Genomic DNA, 23248 nt, shown 5'->3' with positions numbered 1-23248 from the left:
AGGCAGCACTCTAAGGTAGTTAAGAGGCCTTGGAGCAGCAGGCCTGGGTTCAAATCCCATCAAGCCATACGCTGGCTGTGTGACCCTGGACAAGTTGCTTAACCTCTCTGAGCAGGTGGCAGAACCTGTCTCTCAGGGTTTTAGGCTGGATCAGGCTTGGGGCAGACATGAGTACCCTGGGTACCTCCTTGGTCCCTACTGGCCCCTTGGGTGGGCCATGTAGCGTCTTATCTCAGGGCCTTTGCACGGCCATGCCCTCTGCTGGAGGTGCCCTTCCCACACTCCCTTCTCTTTCCCCTGCTTTGTAGGAGTCTATGCCTACCCCCTTCATGGGGGAGCCCCCATCTCTGGGCCTCCAGGCCTGGGCACCTCACCTGCTGGCTGCCCCAGGCTGAGCCTCAGACTGTGGCCTAAGGACTCAAGTGCTCAGGCCAGCGCCTGCGTGTGACCTGTGGCTCTGAGGTTCTGGGGCCCTCAGGTGTCCATTTGTGCCCAGGGTGGTTACTTTGTTGCGGCTGCCAACAGGACAGAGCTGGGCCCCATGGTTGAACCTAAACCAATGACCAACAGGAGGAATGACTGACATCACTGTGGCTCTTTTCGTCCAATCAGCATCCACCTCTGGGGCTAGGGCAGGGCCCTGCCTTCTGTTACATGCTGGGCTGCCTGACGCCCACACAAAAGCAGGTGCCTTGTCAGGCAAGGGGAGCAGCCAGCTGTGGAGTGGGGATGCCCAGTGGCCAGCGTGGAAGAGCCGTGCTGTGGGGAGGGCTCTGGAACCCAGGCCAACACACCTGAACTGAGTCCTATGGCCTCAGGGAGTCATGGGTGGTTTTTGAGCTGGGAAGGGTACAACTGATGGGGTGTTATCAGGCCCAGCTGTCTTTGTTCCCATGTCCTCTGCCACAGCCAAGTCCTCAGGCCTCTGCGGTGGTTTTCAGCATCACAGACCCCAGCAGAGAACCAGCAGGGCCTTGCTGTCTAGACCCCAGCGGTTTCAGGTTCTAGACAACAGGCACTAAGATGATGTGGAGTCCACCATGTATCTTCTGGCTCAAGGGATGTGGGACCAGGTGACCCTGAGGGTTCTGTACCAAGCCACGACCCACATCCTGGAGGCAGAGGTTGGCATATTGGGGTGTGATTCCTGTGGCCCCTGTAGGACCTGCTGCTGCTCTGGGTCCTACAAGCTCTGCTTAAATAAAACTGGCTTATTGGAAAGGTTGTTTTGCCCACTTCAAGTGACAGAAACTCAATTTAAATTGGCTTCATCTCACTGGGGAGAGGAGTTCAGGCATGGCTGGATCCAGGGACCTCCAACACCACAGGGAATCGCGGCTGCCCTTCTTGGCTCTGTGTCGCACTGGGTTGGCCTCTCCCTGGCCCTCAGCAAGAGTCCACTGCAGCTTCAGGCTCACACCCTTCCAGCCCAGGCAGGAAGGGGGTGTCCCTTTCCTCATAAACGTCCTAGAGCCCGTTCCTCCTATTTTGCGGAGTGTCGGATGATCCTCACTAATTGGCAGCATGCCTGGGTCAGTGCCTGCTCCTGGGGTCACAAGGGCCGGAAGTGTAGGAGGTGATTCTCCAAAGGAATATATGGTGCTGGGAACAGAAGGAGGGACACCAGCCACAAGCAGGGGCTGCCTTCATTGTCCAGTCCAGAGAAGGCAGGGCTCTGCCCCGCTGCTCAGCACGCAGGCCCTGGAACCTTGCTCACCTAGGACTGAGTCCCAACGCTGTGGGGCTACGTGACCCTGAGAAAGTCACGTCCTGTCCTCCAGCCTCACAGCATCATAGTGGGCAGCCAAGAAGACACCTCAGGCACCCACCCTGGGCCACCACCTGTTACACAGGCCACCACCTGTTACAACCACCCATGGCTCCCTGAGGCCATAGGACTCAGTTCAGGTGTGTTGGCCTGGGTTCTGGAGCCCTCCCCACATGCGTGTCACAGCCCACCATGTGCCAGACCCTGTCCTCCACAACCTGGCTGGAATCTGTAGAACCGAGGTCTGTGCCCATTTGACAGACAAGAAAACAGAGGCACGAGGGGTCACAGGGCCTGGCACATGGGGTGCTTATGTACTGGTTGCCTATTTCTGCTGTAGCAGGTTGGCACAAACTGGGTGGCTTAAAACAACACAAGTTGTTTTGTTTTTTTTTTTTTGTTTTTTTTTTGAGACAGAGTCTCACTTTGTTGCCCAGGCTAGAGTGAGTGCCGTGGCGTCAGCCTAGCTCACAGCAACCTCAAACTCCTGGGCTCCAGTGATCCTTCTGCCTCAGCCTCCCGGGTAGCTGGGACTACAGGCATGCGCCACCATGCCCGGCTAATTTTTTATATATATATCAGTTGGCCAATTAATTTCTTTCTATTTATAGTAGAGACGGGGTCTCGCTCTTGCTCAGGCTGGTTTTGAACTCCTGACCTTGAGCAATCCGCCCGCCTCGGCCTCCCAAGAGCTAGGATTACAGGCGTGAGCCACAGCGCCCGGCCTGTTTTTGTTTTTTGAGATGGGGTCTTGCTAGGTTTCCCAGGCTGGACCAGAACCCCTGGGCTTGAGCGACCTTCCCACCTCCACCTCCCGAGTTGCTGGGACTACAGCAATGCGCCCCTATGCCTGGCACAGGTTTTTTTCTCTTATAGGTCTGGAGGTCAGAAGCCCAACTTGCATCTCACTGAGGGAAATCGAGGCAAAGCTGTGTGCCTCCAGGGGAAGGTCTGTCCTGTTCCTCTCCCAGTGTCCAGCGGCCACCCGTGTCCCTCGGCTCAAGGCCCTTCCTCCCCCTCCAGAGCCAGCAGCGCAGCGTCTTCCAGTCTCTCTGCCCCGCCCCTCCCGCCCCTCGTGGGAGGACCCTGTGCTGACACTGGGCGGCTGGGTCATCCAGGGTCTTGTCCCAACCGACAGTCCTTAACTCAACCCTATCTGCAGAGTCCCTTTTAGCCACAGAGGGTGACAGACCCTCAGGTTCCAGGGATTAGCCTGGCCATCTCTGGGGCTGTTATTCCACCATGCGCCATGGAGCTGCGCTTTCTCTCACTTGCAGCACAAACATCCTGTCACCTCCCAGCACACACCCCCGACATCCAGTGCAATGTTCAAGTCTCACTGCCTGTTTGTTTACCTGTCGGGTCTGAGACGGGGACAAGCAGCCTGACAGCAGAGGCCACGGGGAGTCATGGTGGGTGTTTGAGCTGGGGAGGAGTCTTACAGCAGCTGGGGCAGGAAGTGGGCTGCAGGGGTGAGGCTGAGGCTGTGTCAGGGTGAAGAGGAAGGCAGGGTCAGGAAGGGGTGGGGTGGGGAGTCTGTCACTGGGAAGAGGGGGCTCCCCAGAAAGGGTCGGTGACTTGCTTGAGGTAACCCAGCACATGGCCTCTGGGTTAGGGAGGAACACTGAACCCGGGAGCAGGAAGCCATTGGCAGCTGGCCTCGGTTTCCCCGGAGAGGCCCCGAACCCACGCCAGCCAGACAATGTCCCTTTGATTTGCACAGCCCGGCCAGAGTGTCCAAGCCACAGCAAGGTCAGGTCTCGGCCAAGGTCACAGTGTCCAGTCCGGGTACACCCTCAGGAGAACACAGGGTCCCGTCCCTGCCCTAGTCCCCAACCCAGGGAGAATCCCCGGGGACTGCCAGAGGCCAAGGCCAGGTCAAGACAGTGGGTGTCCTCCCTCAGTGCCACGAGGGCAGCAACTTGGCCCCTGGCCACCAGCCGGGAGACACGAGCCAGGCTGGGCAGCTGAGATCAGGAAGGGTCTAGGTGTGGCTTCTACTGGTGGGAGAGGAGGCGCCGGGCTGTGTTGCTCCAGGGAGCCTCAGTTTCCACACCTCAGGGTGATGCAGGAATGGGGAGACCAGGCATAGGCACCCCCTGGAGATACTAGCTCCCCATGACCTCAACCTTTACTTCCATGAAGGCATTTACCGCTCTTTGAAGTTATGGATTAATTTGTTTGTCTACACATCTTGTTGTCTATGGCCCCTCCTAACCACCAGTTTGACGGGGGCAGGTCTGCCTTGGTCTCCGTGGTACCCCAGCACCCTGCCTGGTCACCACTCCTGCCACCAAGAAATGGTCACTGATTATTTCTTAGAAGCACAAACACAGAGGAGGGGACTCCGCAGAACCCACAGCACATCTGTGGTGCCTTGACAATTCCAGAGGCCCCCAAGACAGAAAGGACCAGCTCCAAATAGGGAAAAGTGGCCAGCTGCACCAAAGACCCTGCCTGTCGCTGTCATAAATTGCGGAAACACCTGGGCTTGGGCAACCGGGATTCCAGGGGGCCAAGGGCTGCACAGAACCCGAGCGTCTGCTGAGTCTCAGAGGGGAGAGGAGGAAAAAAACCTCGGAAACCACCAAACCGATGGATTCCTGTCGGTGTGACAGGGGGCACCATCTGCAAAGGTTAGGGGGGCTTGGTGCACAGCCTCCCAGGGGTCAAAGGGCAAAGGCGGGCGCGCAGCAGTGGCCTCCCAGGAGGCCGCATCTGCAGCGAGGACTGCGGTCCGTGCTGTGCTGGAGTTGCTGGGCCTCAGTCCCCCCCAACTCCCCCGCCAGGCTCCGGCCAGGTGGACGAGTGGGCGGCCTGCGGGTGTGAGCAGAAAAGCGGCCCGGCCGAGGTCCAGGACTGTGGGGTGTGGAGGGCCAAAGGAGGACGCCTTGGCCACCCAGGCCACACTCGGCCCACGAAAGTGATCACAACACAGCACACGGATCCACACACGGGCTCCCCGTGGGTCACGGTTAGCTCACGGCCACCCCTACAACCAAAGACCCCCAAACCACGGTCACCACTGGGGCCGGCCACAGACTCAGCTCAAGGCTCCACCTCCCGCATGCGACCCCGGCCCCGCCAGCTGCCAGCCGCGCGGCCGGCCCCAGCCCCCGCACACGCCGCGCGGGACCGGCCTCGAGGCCCGTCACTCACGCGCCGCCCCGCCCCGCCGGCCCCGCCCCGCCCGCGGCCAGCGGGACCTTTATAGGGCGGCGCGCAGGGAAGTCGGGGCCGCTGCCCGCCCGCCCGCCCGCCCGCGCGTCCGACGCGGGCCGCCGTGGTCTCTGCCTTCGCCATGCGTCCCGGGGCGCCGGGGCCACTCTGGCCGCTGCCCTGGGGGGCCCTGGCTTGGGCCGTGGGCTTCGTGGGCTCCGTGGGCTCGGGGGACCCCGCGCCCGGTGAGTGGGGCGGCCGGAAGGGGCGGGCGGGGTGCGCCACCCACGTGGGCCTGCCGGGAATGCGGCCCGGGGCGTTGTGGGGGGCGCGGCTGGGGGCGAGGCCGGGCGCGGCCGGGCTGGGGGACTTGGGGCTCCCCTCCCCCAGACCCAGCGGGCCAGAGGGAGGGTCACTGGGAGGTTAGCAGGGGTTAGTAATTGCAATGACTGCTGACATTTATTGAGCGCTTAGTGTCTACCTCTCCCCTCCCAGAATCCACACAACCACCCAACAGTGTGGGTACTCCTATCATCTCTGTTTTTCCGGATGGGGAAACTGAGGCTTAGCGTCGCACAACCCGTAGGGCAAAGCCCAGATTCCCACCGAGACCTTGTGGGTGGGTCCTGCTGCCCCTAGAGAAGGGTCTTGGGTCTTCCCCAGGTCTGGCTTAGGTAGATGGGGCACTGGAGTCCCCACCTGGGACTTTCCAGGAGATGCAGGCAAGTTACACCCTTACTCCTGGCCTCAGTTTCTCCTCTTGTAAGATGGGCGTGGAGTCGCTGGATGCCCAGAGCTGGTCCCCAGAAGGTGTTCAGCCGAGTCTGAGAGCCAGTGACGGCTCTGGGATGGAGGTTGTGGCCATTCCTGTCCCCATGGACGGGTGGGGACACTGAGGGCTGTCTGCCTACCCACCCCTCCACCCGGGCAGCCACACCACACCCCACCCCAGCCCAGCCCCGAGCCACAGGGAGAGCGGAGCCCCCTCCCCGAAGGCCACGTCCCCGGGGAGACAGTGAGCTCATGCAAGGGGAATGTTCCCAAGTCGAGTGAGTAAGAGGCAGGCCAGGCGAGGGGGGGCCTGCCAGGCAAGGGGGCTCGCGTGCCCTCACCCTCGGGTGCTGTCTAGACAGAGGGCAGAGGCGGGAGAGGCCGCTCCAGGGCCCACTGACGCTGACGTGCCCAGCGCATGGTGTTTGTGGTGTTTGAGGGGTTGGGCAGGATGCCAGTCTCTGGCTGGGGGCTTGGAGGAACGGGGACGAGGGGAAGGTCTCTGGGCTGCGTGGGGTGGGGGGTGGAGAAGCACTGTGGGGGTGGAACTCAGAGCAGAGGAGGGATCCCTAAGGGATCCGGAACCAGGGAGGGGACACCAGTGTGGCTCTCCGTCCCTCCTTCCTGGGTGGAGGTATATCATCCCCTCTGCAACTGCTCAGCCTGCAAGCCTCCCCGCGGGCTGGAGACTGGGTCGGGAGTGGCTCGGAGCACCGCTGGCCCCCCCCACAGGAACCGTGCCCTTGCCCGCAGGTGGTGTGTGCTGGCTCCAGCAGGGCCTCGAGGCTACCTGCAGCCTGGTGCTCAGGACTGACATAAGCCAGGCTGAGTGCTGTGCCTCCAGCAACATTGACACTGCCTGGTCCAACTTCACCCACCCGGGGAACAAGATCAGCCTCCTTGGCTTCCTGGGCCTCGTCCACTGCCTGCCCTGCAAAGGTGAGACCCAGGGCGTTGGCCACAGGCTAGAGGCGCGCAAGCATGTCCAGGTCAAGACCCGCAAAAGCAATCACTGTGGTCCAAGGTGGACCATCAGGAGTGAGTGCTGTATCATGCAGGGGGTCTGGAGGGGACCCCAGCCTCTGAGAAGGGCTGGGTTGAGTCCCAGGCTCTCAGGCTTCTGCCTCCTGCAATTAACGTCCAGGAAAACGCTCTTGAGGCCTGGTTTCCAGCCTCAGGGCCTTTGATCAGGCCCAATCCCACCTGCACCGCTTTGGCTCACACCTAACTCCAGGAGGAGGATGTCCCTGACTAGCCATCTGGCTCGTGACCCCACACTCAGTGTTCCCAAATGTCCACACCAGGGCCCTTAAGGCCACAGATTTTAGGGGTCTGTGGTGCAATCACAGCCTCATGTTTAACAAGCATATGCCTTCCGGATCTTGTTCTGAGAAATGCTGCCTCCCACGTCAGACTAGGTCTTTGAGAGCAGAATGAATGAGTCGAGACATATTCTCTGGCCTGGAGGATGGGTTGGGGAGCCCTCCTAGCCCCCTGGGGTCAGTGCTGAACCTGCAGGGGCCCAGAGGGAGCAATAGGACACAACTTGAAGGAGGTGGGCATGACAGCTGGGGCACTGGGGGATGATTAGAAGTCTGCCAGATGGAGAAGGTAAGGGAGAGCACACCAGGAGAAACCCATGCCTGGGCGTGGGGTCAGGCAGGGAGCAGGCAGGAGGCTGGAGGAGAGGGGTGCAGACCTGCCCTGGCCTGTGAGATGTGATTAATCCCAGATCAGCCTGGCTGGGTGGTCCTGAACTTACAGCAACATACTCCTGCTCCCTCCAGACTCCCCTCTGGCTTCTGGGAGGAGGACATACTTCAAAAGTGCCTGGCCTGGGCGTGAGATGGCCCAGAGACCAGTCCTTCCCCATCTGGCCCTGGGGATGGGGACTTGGCCCTCCACTTCCGCTCTCCCTTGCGTGCAGCCACCCGGCAGAGCATTTCCAGATGTGCATGTGGGCCGCTGCATAGGAGGCCCCAGGTGCAGCCCACATGCCCTGGCAGGGCCTCCGTGGAGGCACTAGCCACCCTCAGGGGTGTCTGCTCAGCCTGTGCAATGGGACCCCCCATCAGTTCTGCTTTGTGCACAGGGAAACTGAGGCTGGAGCACAAACTCAAGACTTGGTGTCCATAGGTCCCCTCCAGACTCGCAAACAATGGGACTTGGGGGCAGGGGGTGTCACCGGGGTCTGGCCGGAGCTCTGAAGGGGAGGTGCCCTGGCCCCCCCACCACACTCACAGCTGTGACCAGCCCCCATTTTTGCCGCCTGTAAAAGGACGACTTGGGAGGACGCAGCAAAGTCCGGACAGCTCACTGAAAGTTGTGGCGGGGACCCCAGAGGCTTCCACTAGTTTTGCCTCAGTTTCCCTACCTGAGAAATGGCTGCCAAGGGCTAGGGCTGGAGGAGGCCGCCCAGGCCCCGCCCTCACTGATGACTTCTCCCGGGAGGTCCTGGCCCGGACCCCAGACCCAGGGGTAGGGCCCCCCAAACCCCGGGCTGACGCAGCGGCAAAGAACAGCGGAACCAGGCCTGGGAAGACCCGGTTGTTCCCGGACCCCCAGGTCCGGAAGAGGCCCCCGCCCGCCCAGAATGACCCGGGCTCCGGACCGAGCCCCACGCCCAGGCGCAGCCCCTCCCCCACCCCTGCCGGCTCCCGCACGCGGACTGCGGGCCGACCCCAGACTCGGAGGGCACCCCCATCCCCGATCCCAGACGGCCCCACCACAGGCCCCGCCCCCCGGACCTGGACCCTAACCCAGACCTGGGACAGCGCCACCACCCCCGGGCCCCATCCCCCGAACCCGGATGGCGCCCCCACCACGGGCCCACCCCCAGAATCCGGAGGGCGCCCCCGGCCCGGGCTCGCCCCGCGCCGCACACCGGGCGGCAGTGCGTGGGCCCGAGCGCCGCCCCACGCCGTGTCCTGTGTCCGCAGACTCGTGCGACGGCGTGGAGTGCGGCCCGGGCAAGGCGTGCCGCATGCTGGGCGGCCGCCCGCGCTGCGAGTGCGCGCCCGACTGCGCGGGGCTCCCGGCGCGCCTGCAGGTCTGCGGCTCGGATGGCGCCACCTACCGCAACGAGTGCGAGCTGCGCGCCGCCCGCTGCCGCGGACACCCGGACCTGCGCGTCATGTACCGGGGCCGCTGCCGCAGTACGTGGGGGCGGGGCCAGGGGAGGGGCGGGGCCGGAGGCTCTGACGTCATGTATCGGGGCCACTGCCGCAGCATGTGGGGGTGGGACCAGGGGCGGGGGCCGAGGAGGGGGCGGGGCCAGTTCACCTGACGTCATGTACCTGGGCCTTTAGCCGCTGTGCTTGGGGGTGGGGCTACCCGGGCCTGACGTCATGCACCTGGGCCGCTGCCGCTGCACATGGGGGCGGAGACTGCAGACCAGTATGGGTCACGTGGGTTGGGGGCTTGTGGTGGGCGGGGTCTGGGTGGCACCCTCGCTGGGCGGAGCCTAAACACGAGGGTGTGTCACCGGATGCGTCTTTTGTGGGGCGGGGACTGAGGAGGGCCGGAGTGAGGAAGAGTGGAGTGGGGTTTGGAAAGGGCCCCTGGGGCTCTCGGGGCCAGAGAGACGTGCGGAGGGCCTGCCAGGGAGGGCGCTCAGCGGGCAGGGCTCGTGGAGGGGTGCGGCTCGTGGTGCAACGGGAGGGGCGGGGCTTGTGGCGCAGCCTGCGGCGGGGTGGGTGGGCGGGGCTCGCCGAGGGATGCGGCTCCTGCTAGAACGAAGGCGGGAGCTGCACGGGGAGCCCGGCGGGGAGGCTCACGCAGGGAAAAGGCGCAGGGTAGAGGCTCGAGAACCGGAGCCACGTCCCCCGCGCGGTGCCCTGACGCGTGCCCGCCGCCTGCCTGCAGAGTCCTGCGCCTACGTGGTGTGCCCGCGGCCGCAGTCGTGCGTGGTGGACCAGACCGGCAGCGCGCACTGCGTGGTGTGTCGCGCGGCGCCCTGCCCTGCGCCCTCCGGCCCCGGCCAGGAGCTCTGCGGCAACAACAACGTCACCTACGTCTCCTCGTGCCACCTGCGCCAAGCCACCTGCTTCCTGGGCCGCTCCATCGGCGTGCGCCACCCGGGCAGATGCGCAAGTGCGGGCGCAGGTGCGGGCGCAGGGCGGGGGCTCAGGCTGCGGGGGGGCCGGAGTGTGCTGACAGTCCCCGCTTCGCTTGCAGGCACATCCCGGGAGCCGCCGGGTGCCGAGTCGGAGGAGGAAGAGGAGAACTTCGTGTGAGCCTGTGGGGCACGCCTGGGCCTGGAGTCCGAGGCCGCCCCCGTTTTATTTATTGCCACAGCAGAGTCTAATTTATGTCCCGCGGACACTCCCCGGAGCCTGGATGGGGACCACATGGGGACCCTGCAAGGATTGAGGGAAGGAGCCTGGGAGCTGGGCTGGTGGGCAGGCTGGGACTCAGAGCCCTGGCACTGGGGTCAGCTTAGGGGGACTTCGCTGGGAAGGCCCCCCAGCCACCACCGCAGGCACCCTGCTGCCTGGGAACACCCATGCTTCTGCTCCTTTGGGGATAAGCTAGTTAGTTATTGCCACCACCAGGAGGGCTGGGGATTCACGAAGAGACACAACTTGCTCTCCTAGCCCGGCCATGAGGGACATCGGGCTCAGGCCGGGAGGAGAGGGGAAGGTCTAGCCTCCGAACCTGGTGACCTTGGCCCAGTGGGATGTGCTCTTCACACAGTCCAAGAAAGCAGCCACTGTTCCCTACTGCCCTAGAACTCCAGCTTCTCCTCCTCCCATCACCTCCATTTACCCCTTCATGTCCCATGAGGGCCACTGAGAAATACCCAGTGTGTCCCCTGGGAGAGGGGCCATCTGTGCCACCCGACACAGAATAACCCAGCCCCCTCCTCAGCTGCCATTCTCGTGGGTTCACATAGCAACATCTCATGGCCCAGACGTGGGGTGGCCAGCAGCAGCTCAGAGCAGGGCACTGTGCGCACTGGTGCCCGGTCCACTGAGGGTGGGACCTGGCCAGCACCTGGAGCCTCTGCCCACCCACCGGCCCAGGGTGGGGTGTGGATGCTAACTCCAGGACACACAGCGTGCCTGGCACCCTGGAGCCAGGTGTCCCTGCACACCCCTGCTGCCTGCCTTCTGCAGTGGGGGTTCAGACACAGGACCCCTTGGTCCCGCACAGCCTGCCCCAGCCGGGCCTCTACACACGGTTCCCAGCTAGAGCCTCCTGACCCACCAGCCTGGCAGGGGGTGGTGCTGGTCTTGGGTCAATTTTCCCCAAAACTGCTCACCCACCATGCAGTCTGGGCTGACATTCAAAATCACCTACCTGTGCCTGCATGCAGACCAAAACTCAGACCAGATATGGGGGTGGGGAGCAACAGGGAAGAGATCAAGCTCCCTGAGTTGGGGTGAGGAGTGTGGGGGCGTTCTGCTCATCCTTCTCCAGCCCTCAGGTAGTGCCTTACCTGTGATGCCCAGAAAAGTGTCCTTGAGCAGCAGGGTCCGCCTGGGCCCCCAGACAAGGCAGCCTTCCCCCCACACTGGGGTCCTGCCTGCCTCACCAAAGAAATAAAGACTGAGAAACCCACTTTGGGGTGTCTAGGCCTGAGTTTGCCTCTGGGGATGCTGTTGGGGTGTCAAGTGAGGCCTTTGAAAGCATCCAGAGGAGAGGCAGAGGTGGATGTCCTTGGAGCAGCTGCCACCCACCTCTGGGCCTCAGAGTCCACCGCCAGGCAGTGGGCAACAGCAGGGAGGGACAGGGAGGCCTGGCGCTGAAGAACAGGGGCGCAGCAGGAGCAGTCGTGGTGACACCGTACCCACACCCTGTGCCAGTAACATCAGCGGGGACTTGCGGTGCACCAGTGCCATTCTAAACTGCTTTCAGAGGATGGGCACGGGCTTGGCAGAGGCCAGGCCACCTTGGGATCCCACGAAGGGAATGGGGCAACCCCACACTGGTGACTCAACAGCCCCTGGCCCCTGCTCAGGGAACTTGGAGTTCCCCCGCTGGAGGGTGGTGGAGGCTGGGCACCCCAGGCCGGGGGGACTGCAGGGACAGAGGCCGGAGGCTGGCCAGAGTGTAGGCTGCAAGAGGGGAGTGCAAATCTAGGGGGTTCGTGGTAGGGGCAGCGGGAGGGTGGGAAAGGGCAGGGGGAGAGGAGACGCGCGCAGGAGTGCAGGTGGACCCTGGAGCTGGCTGCAGTTGAGGCTGCTGTCCATAGTCTCTGGTTGGTCAGTCAACATTTTACTGGGTTCCATTCAGCCCACCCGAACCCCGCACCCCAGGCTTCCCCACGGACCCCCTGTCGCAGCAGCCGTGGAATGTTCCAGGCCTGTATACTCAGTGGGTCTGTGGTTCAGGCATCTCCTGCTGGGGGCCTGGAGGTCCCAGGCACAGGGCTGGGCTGGGGGCTGCCTCGCTGAACCACGTCCCAGATCCAGGCCACAAAGGCAGACACCTGCGTGTACACATCAGGGGTCTTGGGGTCGCCGCACCAGAGGCCCGAGAAGGAGACAAGGCCATGGGCCCGGTTCCTGCACACCAGGGGACCCCCGGAGTCTGCCTGGGGTGAAGGGAAAGAAAAGGTTAGGGTCTCCTCTCTGGGGTCACTTTCCTGGAAAGACTGTCTACAGGTAAATCAGATCACAACCATCCCTGCCTCAAAACACTTGCATGGCTCCCTGGTGCTCTTAAAGCAAAAACTAAACTCACCTGTGCCTTTCAGGCCCTGAGAATCCAGCCTGCACCCACTTCTCTGCCCTACTCTCCCCCTAATTCCCTTGGTTCCAGCCCAGGCGCCTGTTACTGCCCTCTACTGGCCACTGCTCGTACAAAAAAATACAGGAGGCTGCGGTGCACAACCTGCACAGCTGCATACAGCCCACCTCTGACTGGTCTCTCTGCTGGCATGCCGTCTCCCCAGGGCTCCTTCAAATCTCAGCTCAAAGGTCCTGTCCTCAGAGAGGTCACCCTGAATACTCACCCTAAAACCCCTGACTCCTTGTGCCACCCTCCTAACTGCCATTGGAATCAGCTCTGACCCTATCGAGCGGGTGCGTGAACGTGGCAGTTTCACAGGTGGAGAAAGTGACTTTTCCAAGGTCATGCACCTGGGAAGTGGCATAGTCTGAACTGGACTCAGACCGTTGGGTTCTAGAGTCTGTGTTCTGAGCCATGTCACTCTCTCGAGTAGGACAAAAGACCCCCCAGGCTGAGCATCTCCCTCAGCACCAGAGCCAGCTTCATACAACGCAGGAGGCCTTAGGGGCAGGAGCCGCTTCCTTCAGATCAGATCCACTGCTGCCCCCTACTGAACACTACTTGTATAAATATACAAGTCTGTGGCACTTTATGCAGTGCACAACCTGCACGGCTGAACATGGCAGCCCTGTGTGATCACCTCCCTGCCCCTCCTGGCCTCAGCTTCTCGCCCTGGTCAAACGTCAGTGGGATTCAGTTCCCAAGGCCTTGCCTGAGTCTGACCCTCTCTGTGGGCCTTGGTGTGCCCTATACCCATACAGTGAGTGGGTGAGGCAGAGGATCTTACCCAGCAGAAGCCCCGCCTCTGGCGGTCCCCACTGTGGGTACAGAGCATGGCAGGGCTCAGCTGGCCCTTCCAGGAGCTGTTGCAGATCTCCAGGCCCAGCACTCGGACCTCAGCCTCCATCAGCCCAGGTGGCAGTTCCTCGAAGTCCGACACGAAGCCCCATCCAGCCACCCGGCACCGTGTCCCAGCCTTGGGTGGCCTGGTGCCTCGCCGAGGCAACGCCAGCAGCCCCACGGCAGGGCCCAGGACAGCAGAGCTGTTCAGCTGTAGGGAAAGTGTGCGTTCAGGGCCACTCCCTGCTGCCCTGTCACCCACCTGCCTTCCCCTGCTCCTGTCTCAGTCTACCCCTCTGTGACCCCTGGTCCTGACCTCTGAGAGAGAAATTGATGGCAGCTGTCCTGGGGCTTGGCGGGATGCCTGCTCCTTCTGCCACTGTAACCCCCTGCCCCATCAGGCCTGCCCCAGCCTCCAGCCCTCCAGTCTCACCCCCTCAGCTGCCCAAAGGAGCTTCCAAACCCCATCTCCTTCCCTGCTCTAAGCCCTCCCTTGGCTTCCCGTTGCCCTGGAACAAAGCTTCTTGGCCTGCCAGTCAAGGCCCCCAGGCCCTCCAGCCTCCCTCCCCTGCACCAGAATGGTTTGCTGCCAGCCCCCAGCCCACCTCCAACCTTTGGTCTCCCTGGACCCCTGCCCGGAGCACACTTCCTGTTCCCTTTCAGGGGATATCTCAGCTTAGGTGTCACCTTCCCCAGGAAGCCCTCCCAGACTCCCAGGCTAAGACACCAGCCTCCTCTAGGCTCCCACTTGCCCCTGCCAATGCCATTTACCAAGCTTCTGCGGGGAAAGGGTGGTCCCCTTGGGCAGGAGGGGGCCATGCGGGGTCACATGGATGCACCACACACAGGCAGGGAGTGAAATTCACATGGGGGGTGAAACTTCCCACCCAGAAAACTCCTGGGGTGAAGGGTAGAGACCTGAGTCTACCAGTGGCCCTGGATGCTCCCTTCCCTCTCCCAGCACAAATACTGGCACGTGATATGTGTCATAAATGGCCATAAATGTGACAAAAGTCCGTGCCCTTGAGGCCCAGAGGAGGTGGTGGACAATGACCAGGGGAGAAGCAGATGTCACAGGAGTTAGCAGGTCACCGCTGTGGACAGAAGACACTGGGGCAGGGGCAGGATGGGGTGTGTGGCCAGGGGAGGCTTCTAACATTTGAGCAGAGCCTTGTGGTGTCGGGGGGGAACGGTGCTCCGGGCGGAGGCATAGCCAGCGCAATAGTGACGAACGAGAGAGGGTAGGAGGTGATGGGGATGCATGAGCAGGGGCTGTGGGCGCCAGGAGGACTTTGGCTTTTGTCTCGAGGGAGGTGGGAACCATGGAGGGTTCTGGGCAGAGGAGGGATGTGGCTTGACTCGGGAGTTCACAGCGTCCCTCCAGCCGGGTTTTTATTTATTTATTTATTTTTTGAGACAGAGTCTCACTCTGTTGCCCTGGCTAGCTCAGCCTAGCTCACAGCAACCTCCAACTCCTGGGCTCAGGCCATCCTCCTGCCTCAGCCTCCCGAGTAGCTGGGACTACAGGCATGCGCCACCATGCCCGGCTAAGTTATTCTATATATTTTTAGTTGGCCAATTAATTTCTTTCTATTTTTGGTAGAGACGGGGTCTTGCTCTTGCTCGGGCTGGTTTCGAACTCCTGACCTCGAGCAATCTGCCCGCCTCGGCCTCCCAGAGTGTTAGGATTACAGGTGTGAGCCGCCACAGCTGGCCCCTCCAATTGTTTTTATATAACTAAAATATATACATATATATGTATATATTTTACATATATACATATTACATATGTACATACATTACATATGTACATATATTACATATATACATGTATATATTTTAGTTATATAAAAATGTATATATATGTATGTATATATTTTAGTTGTCCAGCTAATTTCTTTCTATTTTTTTTTTTTTTTTTTTTTAGTAGAGACGGGGTCTCCCTCTTGTTCAGGCTGGTTTTGAACTCCTGACCTCAAGCAATCCGCCCACCTCGGCCTCCCAAAGTGCTAGGATTACAGGCGTGAGCCACCTCGCCCAGCCTGTTTTTTTTTTTTTTTTTTTTTTGAGACAGAGTCTCACTCTGTTGCCCGGGCTAGAGTGAGTGCCGTGGCATCAGCCTAGCTCACAGCAACCTCAAACTCCTGGGCTCAAGCGATCCTCCTGCCTCAGCCTCCTGAGTAGCTAGGACCACAGGCATGCGCCACCATGCCCGGCTAATTTTTTCTATATATATTAGTTGGCCAATTAATTTCTTTCTATTTTTAGTAGAGACGGGGGTCTCGCTCTTGCTCGGGCTGGTTTCGAACTCCTGACCTTGAACAATCCTCCCGCCTCCAGCTCCCAGAGTGCTGGGATTACAGGCGTGAGCCACCGCGCCCGGCCTCCAGCAGTTTTTAAAACAGAAGTCAGATCATCCTGAGTGGCCGGGGACGGGCCAGACCCACCCCCAGCCCTGGGGCTCACCCGCAGCAGACAGATGTCGTTGGCGTAGGTCGTGGGGTGGTAGTCGGGGTGCCTGACCACAGCCGCGATGCCGAACACCTGCTGCGTGGGCTCCGCGGCGCTCAGGGCGTGGGACCCCAGCACCACCAGGCCCGTCCGGGGGTCTCTGCAGGGAGGGAGGGCGTGTGGGACTGGGGCTGCCCATCGCTGCAGTGACCTGCCGGCCCCACGTGAGAATCACCACGTGGACTACCGTCCCCGGGTTAATGACACTGTTAGCGCCACCAGCCGCAATATTAGCTTGAATCATTGTGATAAAAATATACTTGGAAAGCACATAACACTTAGTATCCTTATACGTCCCACCTCAATTATAATATTAACTACGATAATGTCAATATTCATGTTAGTAGTCATCATAATATATGACGTATATGATATACTTGAAATGACCGTCCTAATAGATTGTTTCACTGTTGTCATGGCTGCTGCGTCTCATGAACTCCCGTTTTCTCCCTGTCACTTGCTACATCCTGCTGAGACACCCCCTCCGGCTGTCCCTCCGCCAGGCAAGGGGTGGGGGCCCCCCCGCCCTGCCCACACCCCAGCTCACCCAAAGAAGGGTCGGGAAAGGTGAGGCTCACCTGTGGGTGAGGCAGTGGGCGGCGGAGACCACCCAGTGCGCGCGGAGCAGGAAGCCCCCGCAGTGGTGCTGGCCGCCGAAGCGCAGGGACGCCATGTAGGGCCGGGAGTGGGGGACCACCTCTTGGCCCCCAATGATCCGGGCCCCCCAGGAGCCTGCGGGGGTGGACAGCCCGAGTCAGGGAGCAGCACTGGGTGGGGTGGGGGCCCAGCGGGGGGAGAAAGAGGCAGAGACACACAGAGAGGTGGTGGGAGGAGACGGGGCAGCCACAGCCGAGCCCAGGCCCGTCCCTTTCCAGCCAGGCGGGAGCGGGGCAGCCGGCCGGAGGCTAAGCAGCGGGGGCTGGTGGGGGCCTGCCTGGGGGTCCTCGGGGGACCCTGTGTGGGGGTCTGACTGAGGCTCGGGCGGGATGCCCGGATGGCCCAAGCAGGGTCCCAGGGGTCCTCACCTGGGAGTTTCACGTGCAGCGTCAGAGCAGCAGCCACAGCCAGCAGTGGGCAGCCCCAGACCCCTGTCCCCATGGCGGTGGCGGGCGAGTTCTGCTGGCGGCCACGGCCCCACTCTCACCCAATGGCCCGGAAGAGGGAGCGGGCTGTGGTCGGGAGGCCCCACCAGCTACGCCCAGTGCGGGCTGGGGGGTTCTGGGAAGCCATGCCCCGGCGGTCTCAGGTTGTTGCTGATAACGATTATAACCGCACGCAAGGCCAAGAAGCAGGCCATGGAGGTGAGAGTGGGGCTCCTGGGCTGCCATGTGACCTCACCACTCTGTGCCTCAGTTTACCCGGCCTGGATGTGCGCAGGGAGCTCAGGATGTGCACGCGTGGCAAGAGTGGTGCAGCTGCCTCTCCAGTTGCAGGTGCCAGCCTGCCAGTCCCCACCCTGCCTCTCACCCGCTGCATGGCCCCGGGCGGGCCCCATGCCCCTCATGCCTCAGTTTCCCCCTTCCTCCACCTTCAGAGCCAGCAGCGCAGCATCTGCCAGTCTCTCCGCCTCCGATCCTCCTGCCTCCTTGTGGGAGGACCCTGTGCTGACACTGGGCCCTGGGTCATCTGGGGTGACCGACCCACCTTTGGGTCCTTAACCCAATCCCATCTGCAGAGTTCCTTATTCCACACGAAGTGACATGCCGGGGGGCCCAGGGTGCTCACAGCCCACGCACAGCACAGTGCCGACGTCACAACAACGGCTCCAGAGACATCCCCATCCTAGCCCCTGGGACCTGTGGGTATGTCACCTCACATGGACACAGGGCCCCTGCAGACGGGATTAAGGGGGTTGGAATAAGGAGTACCTGGAGCTACAGGTGTGTGGAAGTTCATTTACCTGCAGATGTTGTTTCTGGCCCCCTACCCTGGTTACCGACCGATTTGGAAACAGGCCCAGAGAGGTTAAGCACCGTGGCCAAGGTCACACAGCGCAGGAGGATGTGGCCAGGGTTGCAGCCTCGGGGCAGCTCCTCTGGGCTCTCCAGGGGCCATTTCCTTCCCCTTTCTGGAGCCCATTGTGAAACAAATAACCGTCCTCCCTCATCTGGAGAACCGGGCTCCTGGCAGCCCTGAGAGTGGGCTGGGTGGGGGCAGTGTTTCCACTTTCCAAACTGAGGCCCAGAAAGGGGAGCTGATTTGCCTGGGGCTGCCTGGCAGTGGGTCTGGCAGGCGGAGCTCCTGGCCTGCAGGCCCCGGAGGAGGGGTCTTTCCACGGAGGATCCGAACAGCTCTCCCTGTTCTGGGACACCAGTCAGTGCGGAGTCCGCAGCAACAGTGATGGCAATGGCTCCATTCATGAAACACTTGATATTGATTTCCTGGGGCTCTTTGTATATTGAGGAGACATGCTCTTGGTCATAGCAGTTTCTTTTCCTAAGGACACCGCCCTCCTTGGGGGTGAGGTTCGGTCCTGATTATCTGTAAATGGTGGCTCTATCAGACCCCGGGTGGTCCCTGTGCCCCTTGGCTGTGAGCACTGGGGCTCCCGGGGCAGCGGCGCGGGCCACGGGGCCAGCGGGAGTTGGGCTCCCAGTGTGCTGCTCCTCTCCGTGCACGGACACCGGCCTGGGCCTGCGGGTCAGGGTTGCGGAGCGCAGAGAGGATGGGGAGCTCTGTTCCTCCAGGACACGCCCCCTCCTGAGTCATGGGGGCTGGTGAAATTCGAGGTTCCCGGCACGGCAGGCCTCCCCAGGGGTGCAGGGGACCGAGGGGAGTCGGAAAGGAATGGGCTGGGCCTGAGGCTGTCTCCAGGCCCTCTGAGAATTGGGCCAGTTCCGGGCCTGCCGCACCACTGTGACATGGGCAACAACAGGGTGACAACAGCAATTCCCGACCCCTGCCCTTGGGCACACGTCCTCCCCAAAACTCGAGGACTGTTGCCGTCCCTGCCTGACAGGTGCAGACACTGAGGCACAGAGAAGCCCAGCGACCTTCCCGGGATTGCTCAGCCCGTGAGAGCCACTCGCTTGACAGGGTTTGTCGGGTGCCCGCATGGAGCCAGCCCCCGAGGACCGGGAAGGTGACAGCTGCGGGTGCGAAACTGCAGCTCCCAGATGCAGCTCCAGGTCCCACTGGGTCCAGCCCTAGTGGGGCATGCAGTCGGTGCTCACTGCCCACACCAGAGTGGCCCCAGCAGCCCAGAGCAGTGGCAGAGGGTTCCAGCAGCCAGGGAGGCAGGAATCCCTGAGAATTCGAGAAAGCAGGGCCCAAGCACAGTGGGTGTCAGCCAGTGACGCTTCTCTTTAGACCCCTTACTTTCTTCTTTGACCCCAATACATATGCATTTGAAGGCAATTGCTTCCGGTTTCTCGAGATGGAAAATCGGGGACACAGTGAAGCCCAACAGCTAGTGCCTTCTAGCCAGCCCTCCGCCAGCCCCTGCCTGCCCTGGGGTCCCCAACGCCTGTCCCTGGTCAGCTGGGCGCTGTGGCGGGCACCACCACCCCCAGGACACTTTCTCCTGGACCCACACCCAAAGGCCTGGCAGGGAGCCCAGAAAGGAATGGGTACCTGGGGTGCCCCAACAAGGCCACTCCACCAGGGGGAGAGTGGAGGCGCCCAGAGCAGGCAGGGCCTGGCCACCTCTGCCCACCGCCTCCCCCTCTGGGTCTCTTAACCTTGCAGGACAGCCCTCTTGGCCTCTGGGATTGTAGGATTTTAGCTCTGGGAGGGCTGTGAAGAAAGCAGTTTGGCCACTGTTGGGGTCTGCTGCCCCCCAGAGACCTGTGAGCCTCAATCTCCGCCTCCAGGAGACAGGTTGACCCTGGAGCATTTTCAAGGCTGTGGCGAGAATTTGGCAAGGTGCTGGGTGGGGCTAAGGGCCCTGGCGCCTCCCACTGGGGCTGCATTTGCTCGTCTGTAAACTGGACTCTGTGGTCATCCTTCCCAGGGAGCTGTTATGGTCAAGGATTAGGTGGAAAATAGGAAATCACTCATTCATTCCACGAACCCATATTAAGCACCTGCTGTGTACGATACTGTTCTGGGTGCTGGGGACTCGGCAGGGAAGACAGGCAAATTCCTGCCCTGGTGGGGCCGACATTCAAGGGAGGGGCTGGAAGGAAATGCTGAACACAATACGTAAATGACACCGTCTGTTAAAGAATTCAGTGGATCACGCCTGTAACCCCAGCACTTTGGGAGACTGAGACGGGAGGGTTGCTGGAGCCCAGGAGTTGGAGACCAGCCTGGGCAATAGAGTGATCCCATCTCTACAAGAAGAATTTAGTGGGGGAAAAGCAACCAGAGAGGACCAGAGGAATAGGGAATGGTAAAGGATATTACAACAGGGTCTCTTTAAAACAGGGACTCAGTTGCAACAGAGAAGGTGGGGACATTGTTCCCAGAGGAGGGCGCAAGGATTGCAAAAGCAGGGTGTCTGGATGGCTGAAGCCCAAGTTGGGTGTGGGGCAGGGGGAGGTGAGGTAGAGATGGGGCAGTCTGGCTCAGCTTGGCCTTGAGAGTCAGGCTGCAGGGAACTGGGGAGCTGTGGAGGGCGTTTGAGCAGGGGCAGGCCAGCGCATGTGAGAGTGGGGTGGAGAGAGGAGGCTGCGGGTTGCGATGGGGGACACAAGACCTGAGCTGGAGTCTGGGCTGGAGGGAGGTGAGGGTGTCTCTGACTCAGGGAGAGGGGAGGACTGAGGTTTTGGGAACAATGCAGAGCTCAGTGTGAGCCCCCCAGTCCAAGGGTCCCAGAGGATGTCCAGGGGGTGGGTGGATCTGCGGGTGGGCTGGAGCAGGGGAGGGGATGCTGCGCGGAGCCCAGGGGACGGCAACGTCCTGGGGGGGGTGACAGAAGGGACGTTCTCAGGGAAACTGGGTGCCAGTGGTCCAGGGAGGGGCCGGGCCTTCTTCCCGCCGTCGCCGATGGAGCCGGGAGGCGGGGCTGGGTGCAGGGGGCGTGACCGAGCGAGAGAGGCGGAGCTTATGATTCGGGGTGGGGCTGCTGACGTGGGGGCGGGGCCAACGGTGCAGGGGATGGACTGAGGGGGTGTGGCCATGGGTGCCGGGCGGGGCTTCTGGTATAGGGGCGTGGCCAGTGGTGCAGTGGATGGACTGAGGGTGAGGGGCATGGCCAATAGCGCAGGGGTGGGGCTGATGGTGCACGGGCGTTACCAATGGTGCAGAGGCGGGGCCAATGGTGCAGGGGCTGGGCTGAAGGTGAGGGGCGTGGTCAAGGGTGCAGGGGCGGGGCGGGGCCAGAGGTACAGTGACACCTTCCCCCAGACAGGCATGGGAGCATTGTGGCGAGCCCAGGGATGGTGAGGAAGAGGAGGGTGTGGTCAACTCAAGCCAGCGTCTGGCTGGTCCATTTTACGCCCCGCCTGGTCCCACCTCCACAACTTTGACCAGGCAGTTCTTGTCCCTGGGATGCCCCTTCGGCCGCCTCCCCTCCTGCAGGCCCCCGTGCTTGAGTCTGGGGCTGGTTCTCCCTGCGAGCACTTTGGCTTTTGCTCTGAGGGAGGTGGGAGCCCTGGGAAGTTTAGGTGAAGGCAGGTGGGAGAAGTGCACCCAGCAGTCGCGTTCCCTCCCCACGGTCTCCTCCATCTCCTATTTTTGGACAACATGCATCCACCACCCCTGAAACCTTGAAATCATTTATTTAGGGGACACAAAACGCTGTCTCTGCAAGGATAGGACTTCTGTGTCTGTGGTGACTAATAGTGCCAGGTATACAGTAGGTGCTCAGCATATCTTTTTGGACGAAAAGAACACAGAGGCTGCAGGCAGTGAAGAAACTACCCATAACTCACTTGCATGGAGCCCATAATGCAGGGGCCAGCACGCTATGGCCCTCAGAGCCAGTCGGCCCGCCGCCTGCTTTTGTAAATAAAGTTTTATTGGCACACAGCCACGCCCATGTGCTTCCATATGGCCTCTGGCTACCCTGGTACTGCAGTGGCAGAGTCACTGCAGCAGAGACTGTGGGCCACAATGCTGAAAATATTTACTATTTGGCCTTTTACAGAAAAAGTTTGCCAAACCCTGAGCTAGTGTGTGCTGGGCCCTGTTCCAAGCCCTTTGTGAATATTCACTCAGTTAACCCTCTCCGCCAGCCTTAGGAGGTGGGGAAAGTGAGGCTCAGAGAGGTTAAGACACAGACCCAGGGTCACACAGCTCATGGGGAGGTGAGATGGGATTCACTGGGGGCCTCTAATGTTCCTCACCATCTTTTAGTTTCTTTAACATTTGCGCATTTATCTCATTTGCTTAAAATGCTAAAATGAATTCATGCTCATTGTAAAAAGGCGGGGGGTGGGGAGGAGTGCAAGGTCTACAAAGACATAGGTGTAATGTCCTCCCCAGTCTGGGCTACAACCTGCCAGATTTGGTTAAAATTTGCCCAAAGCTGTTTTCCTTCAACGTCTACCCATCCGTTCCCTGAGCACCTGCTAAGTAGAACTGTTTCATAATAATAAACTGAGTTTGGAAGAATTTTCCTCTCCTGCCCCACGCCGGACCTCCGTGAGCCAGAGTGTTGGGGCTAGGACTGCAGCGTTCTCCTAGGAACCGGGGGACCTGGGGGCCGTGGTCTACATGGTGGGGAAGACAGGTTCTCCCTGCCTCCTGCCGTGGCTCCCCGTGCCGTCAGGACAAAGCTTGAGTGGTCCCTGCTCCCTCTGCTGTCCCTCACTCGCTCGGGCCACAGGCCTTCAGGGTGTGCGCCGTGGGAGCCGTGGGGCCGAGTAGACCCATCAGCCGGGAACGACCCTCCGGGCCAGGCCCGGCCCAGACACATGCAACTGCTGCTGTTCCTCTAAACCGAGCCGGGCCCCAGCCCTGGCCGGCCGTGGCGCCTGCAGTCCGCCCACCTGGCTACTCTTCCCCCAGACATCCCATAACGGCTCCTGCGGGACCCTAGGGTGGAGTGCGGGCGTCGCAGCCGAGAGGTCAGCTTCTCGCCGCGGCCTCCCCGGGGTCCCCACTCTCTCTTCGCGACGGTGTTTGTCCCCATCCGCGCTCGGCGAGGCATTGCTTGCTGTCTGAGTTCGCGACAGTCCCCTCTGGACCCGGCGCTGGCAGGGGCGGGACTTTGGCCACAGCCGGGTCCCAGGCCGGCGCGCAGACCAAGCCTGGCCGCGAGGGTAGGACTCCCCCAGGATCCCCGGGGGCGGGCGCACGGTGGAGGGACTGGACGCCGCGCCGGGGCGGGGTGCGGGGTGCGGGGCGGGGTGCGGGCAGTGCGGGGGGGCTGCCGCAGCGGCCGCGGCCGGCAGGAGGCGCAGCGCAGACTCGCCGCGCGGGAGGCGGGAGGGGAGCGGAGCGCGGCGGCGGCGACGCGCGCGCCGAGCCCACCCCCCGCGCCCGCCGCCGCCCGGACAATAAACAGCCGCGCGCGGCGCGATGCCCGAGCCGGTGCCGCCGCCCCCGCGCCGCGCAGCCCGGGCCGCCAGGCCTTAG

At 61.6% G+C, this 23248-nt stretch overlaps 2 protein-coding genes across 5 annotated transcripts; one reads left to right on the top strand and one right to left on the bottom strand.

Moving 5' to 3' along the window:
* The first annotated feature begins 4984 nt into the window (after positions 1-4984).
* Positions 4985-11260, top strand: FSTL3 (follistatin like 3). Of its 2 annotated transcripts, none has more exons than XM_012745880.2 (5): positions 4985-5172; positions 6452-6637; positions 8638-8853; positions 9563-9790; positions 9875-11260. In XM_012745880.2, exons 1-5 carry the CDS (start codon positions 5070-5072, stop codon positions 9931-9933), a joined length of 792 nt encoding a protein of 263 aa, XP_012601334.1. In that variant the 5' UTR covers positions 4985-5069; the 3' UTR covers positions 9934-11260. The 2 variants fall into 2 exon arrangements, with proteins under 2 accessions (XP_012601334.1, XP_012601333.1); XM_012745879.2 differs by having other exon boundaries at positions 9563-9802.
* Positions 11261-11900: 640 nt separating this feature from the next.
* Positions 11901-17878, bottom strand: PRSS57 (serine protease 57). Of its 3 annotated transcripts, none has more exons than XM_075998136.1 (5): positions 17758-17878; positions 16363-16516; positions 15740-15935; positions 13221-13484; positions 11901-12236 (listed from the first exon to the last, which is right to left on the bottom strand). In XM_075998136.1, exons 1-5 carry the CDS (start codon positions 17861-17863, stop codon positions 12030-12032), a joined length of 927 nt encoding a protein of 308 aa, XP_075854251.1. In that variant the 5' UTR covers positions 17864-17878; the 3' UTR covers positions 11901-12029. The 3 variants fall into 3 exon arrangements, with proteins under 3 accessions (XP_075854251.1, XP_012601328.2, XP_012601329.2); XM_012745874.3 differs by lacking the exon at positions 17758-17878 and adding an exon at positions 16810-16965; XM_012745875.3 differs by lacking the exon at positions 17758-17878 and adding an exon at positions 16810-16961 and having other exon boundaries at positions 15740-15884.
* Between the last annotated feature and the right edge of the window lie 5370 nt (positions 17879-23248).

The sequence above is a fragment of the Microcebus murinus genome, chromosome 27 (genome assembly GCF_040939455.1).
Source record: "Microcebus murinus isolate Inina chromosome 27, M.murinus_Inina_mat1.0, whole genome shotgun sequence".
Classification (NCBI taxonomy): Eukaryota; Metazoa; Chordata; class Mammalia; order Primates; family Cheirogaleidae; genus Microcebus; species Microcebus murinus.
Note: the sequence above shows the minus strand (reverse complement) of the source record. Positions and strands in the feature narration are given on the sequence as shown.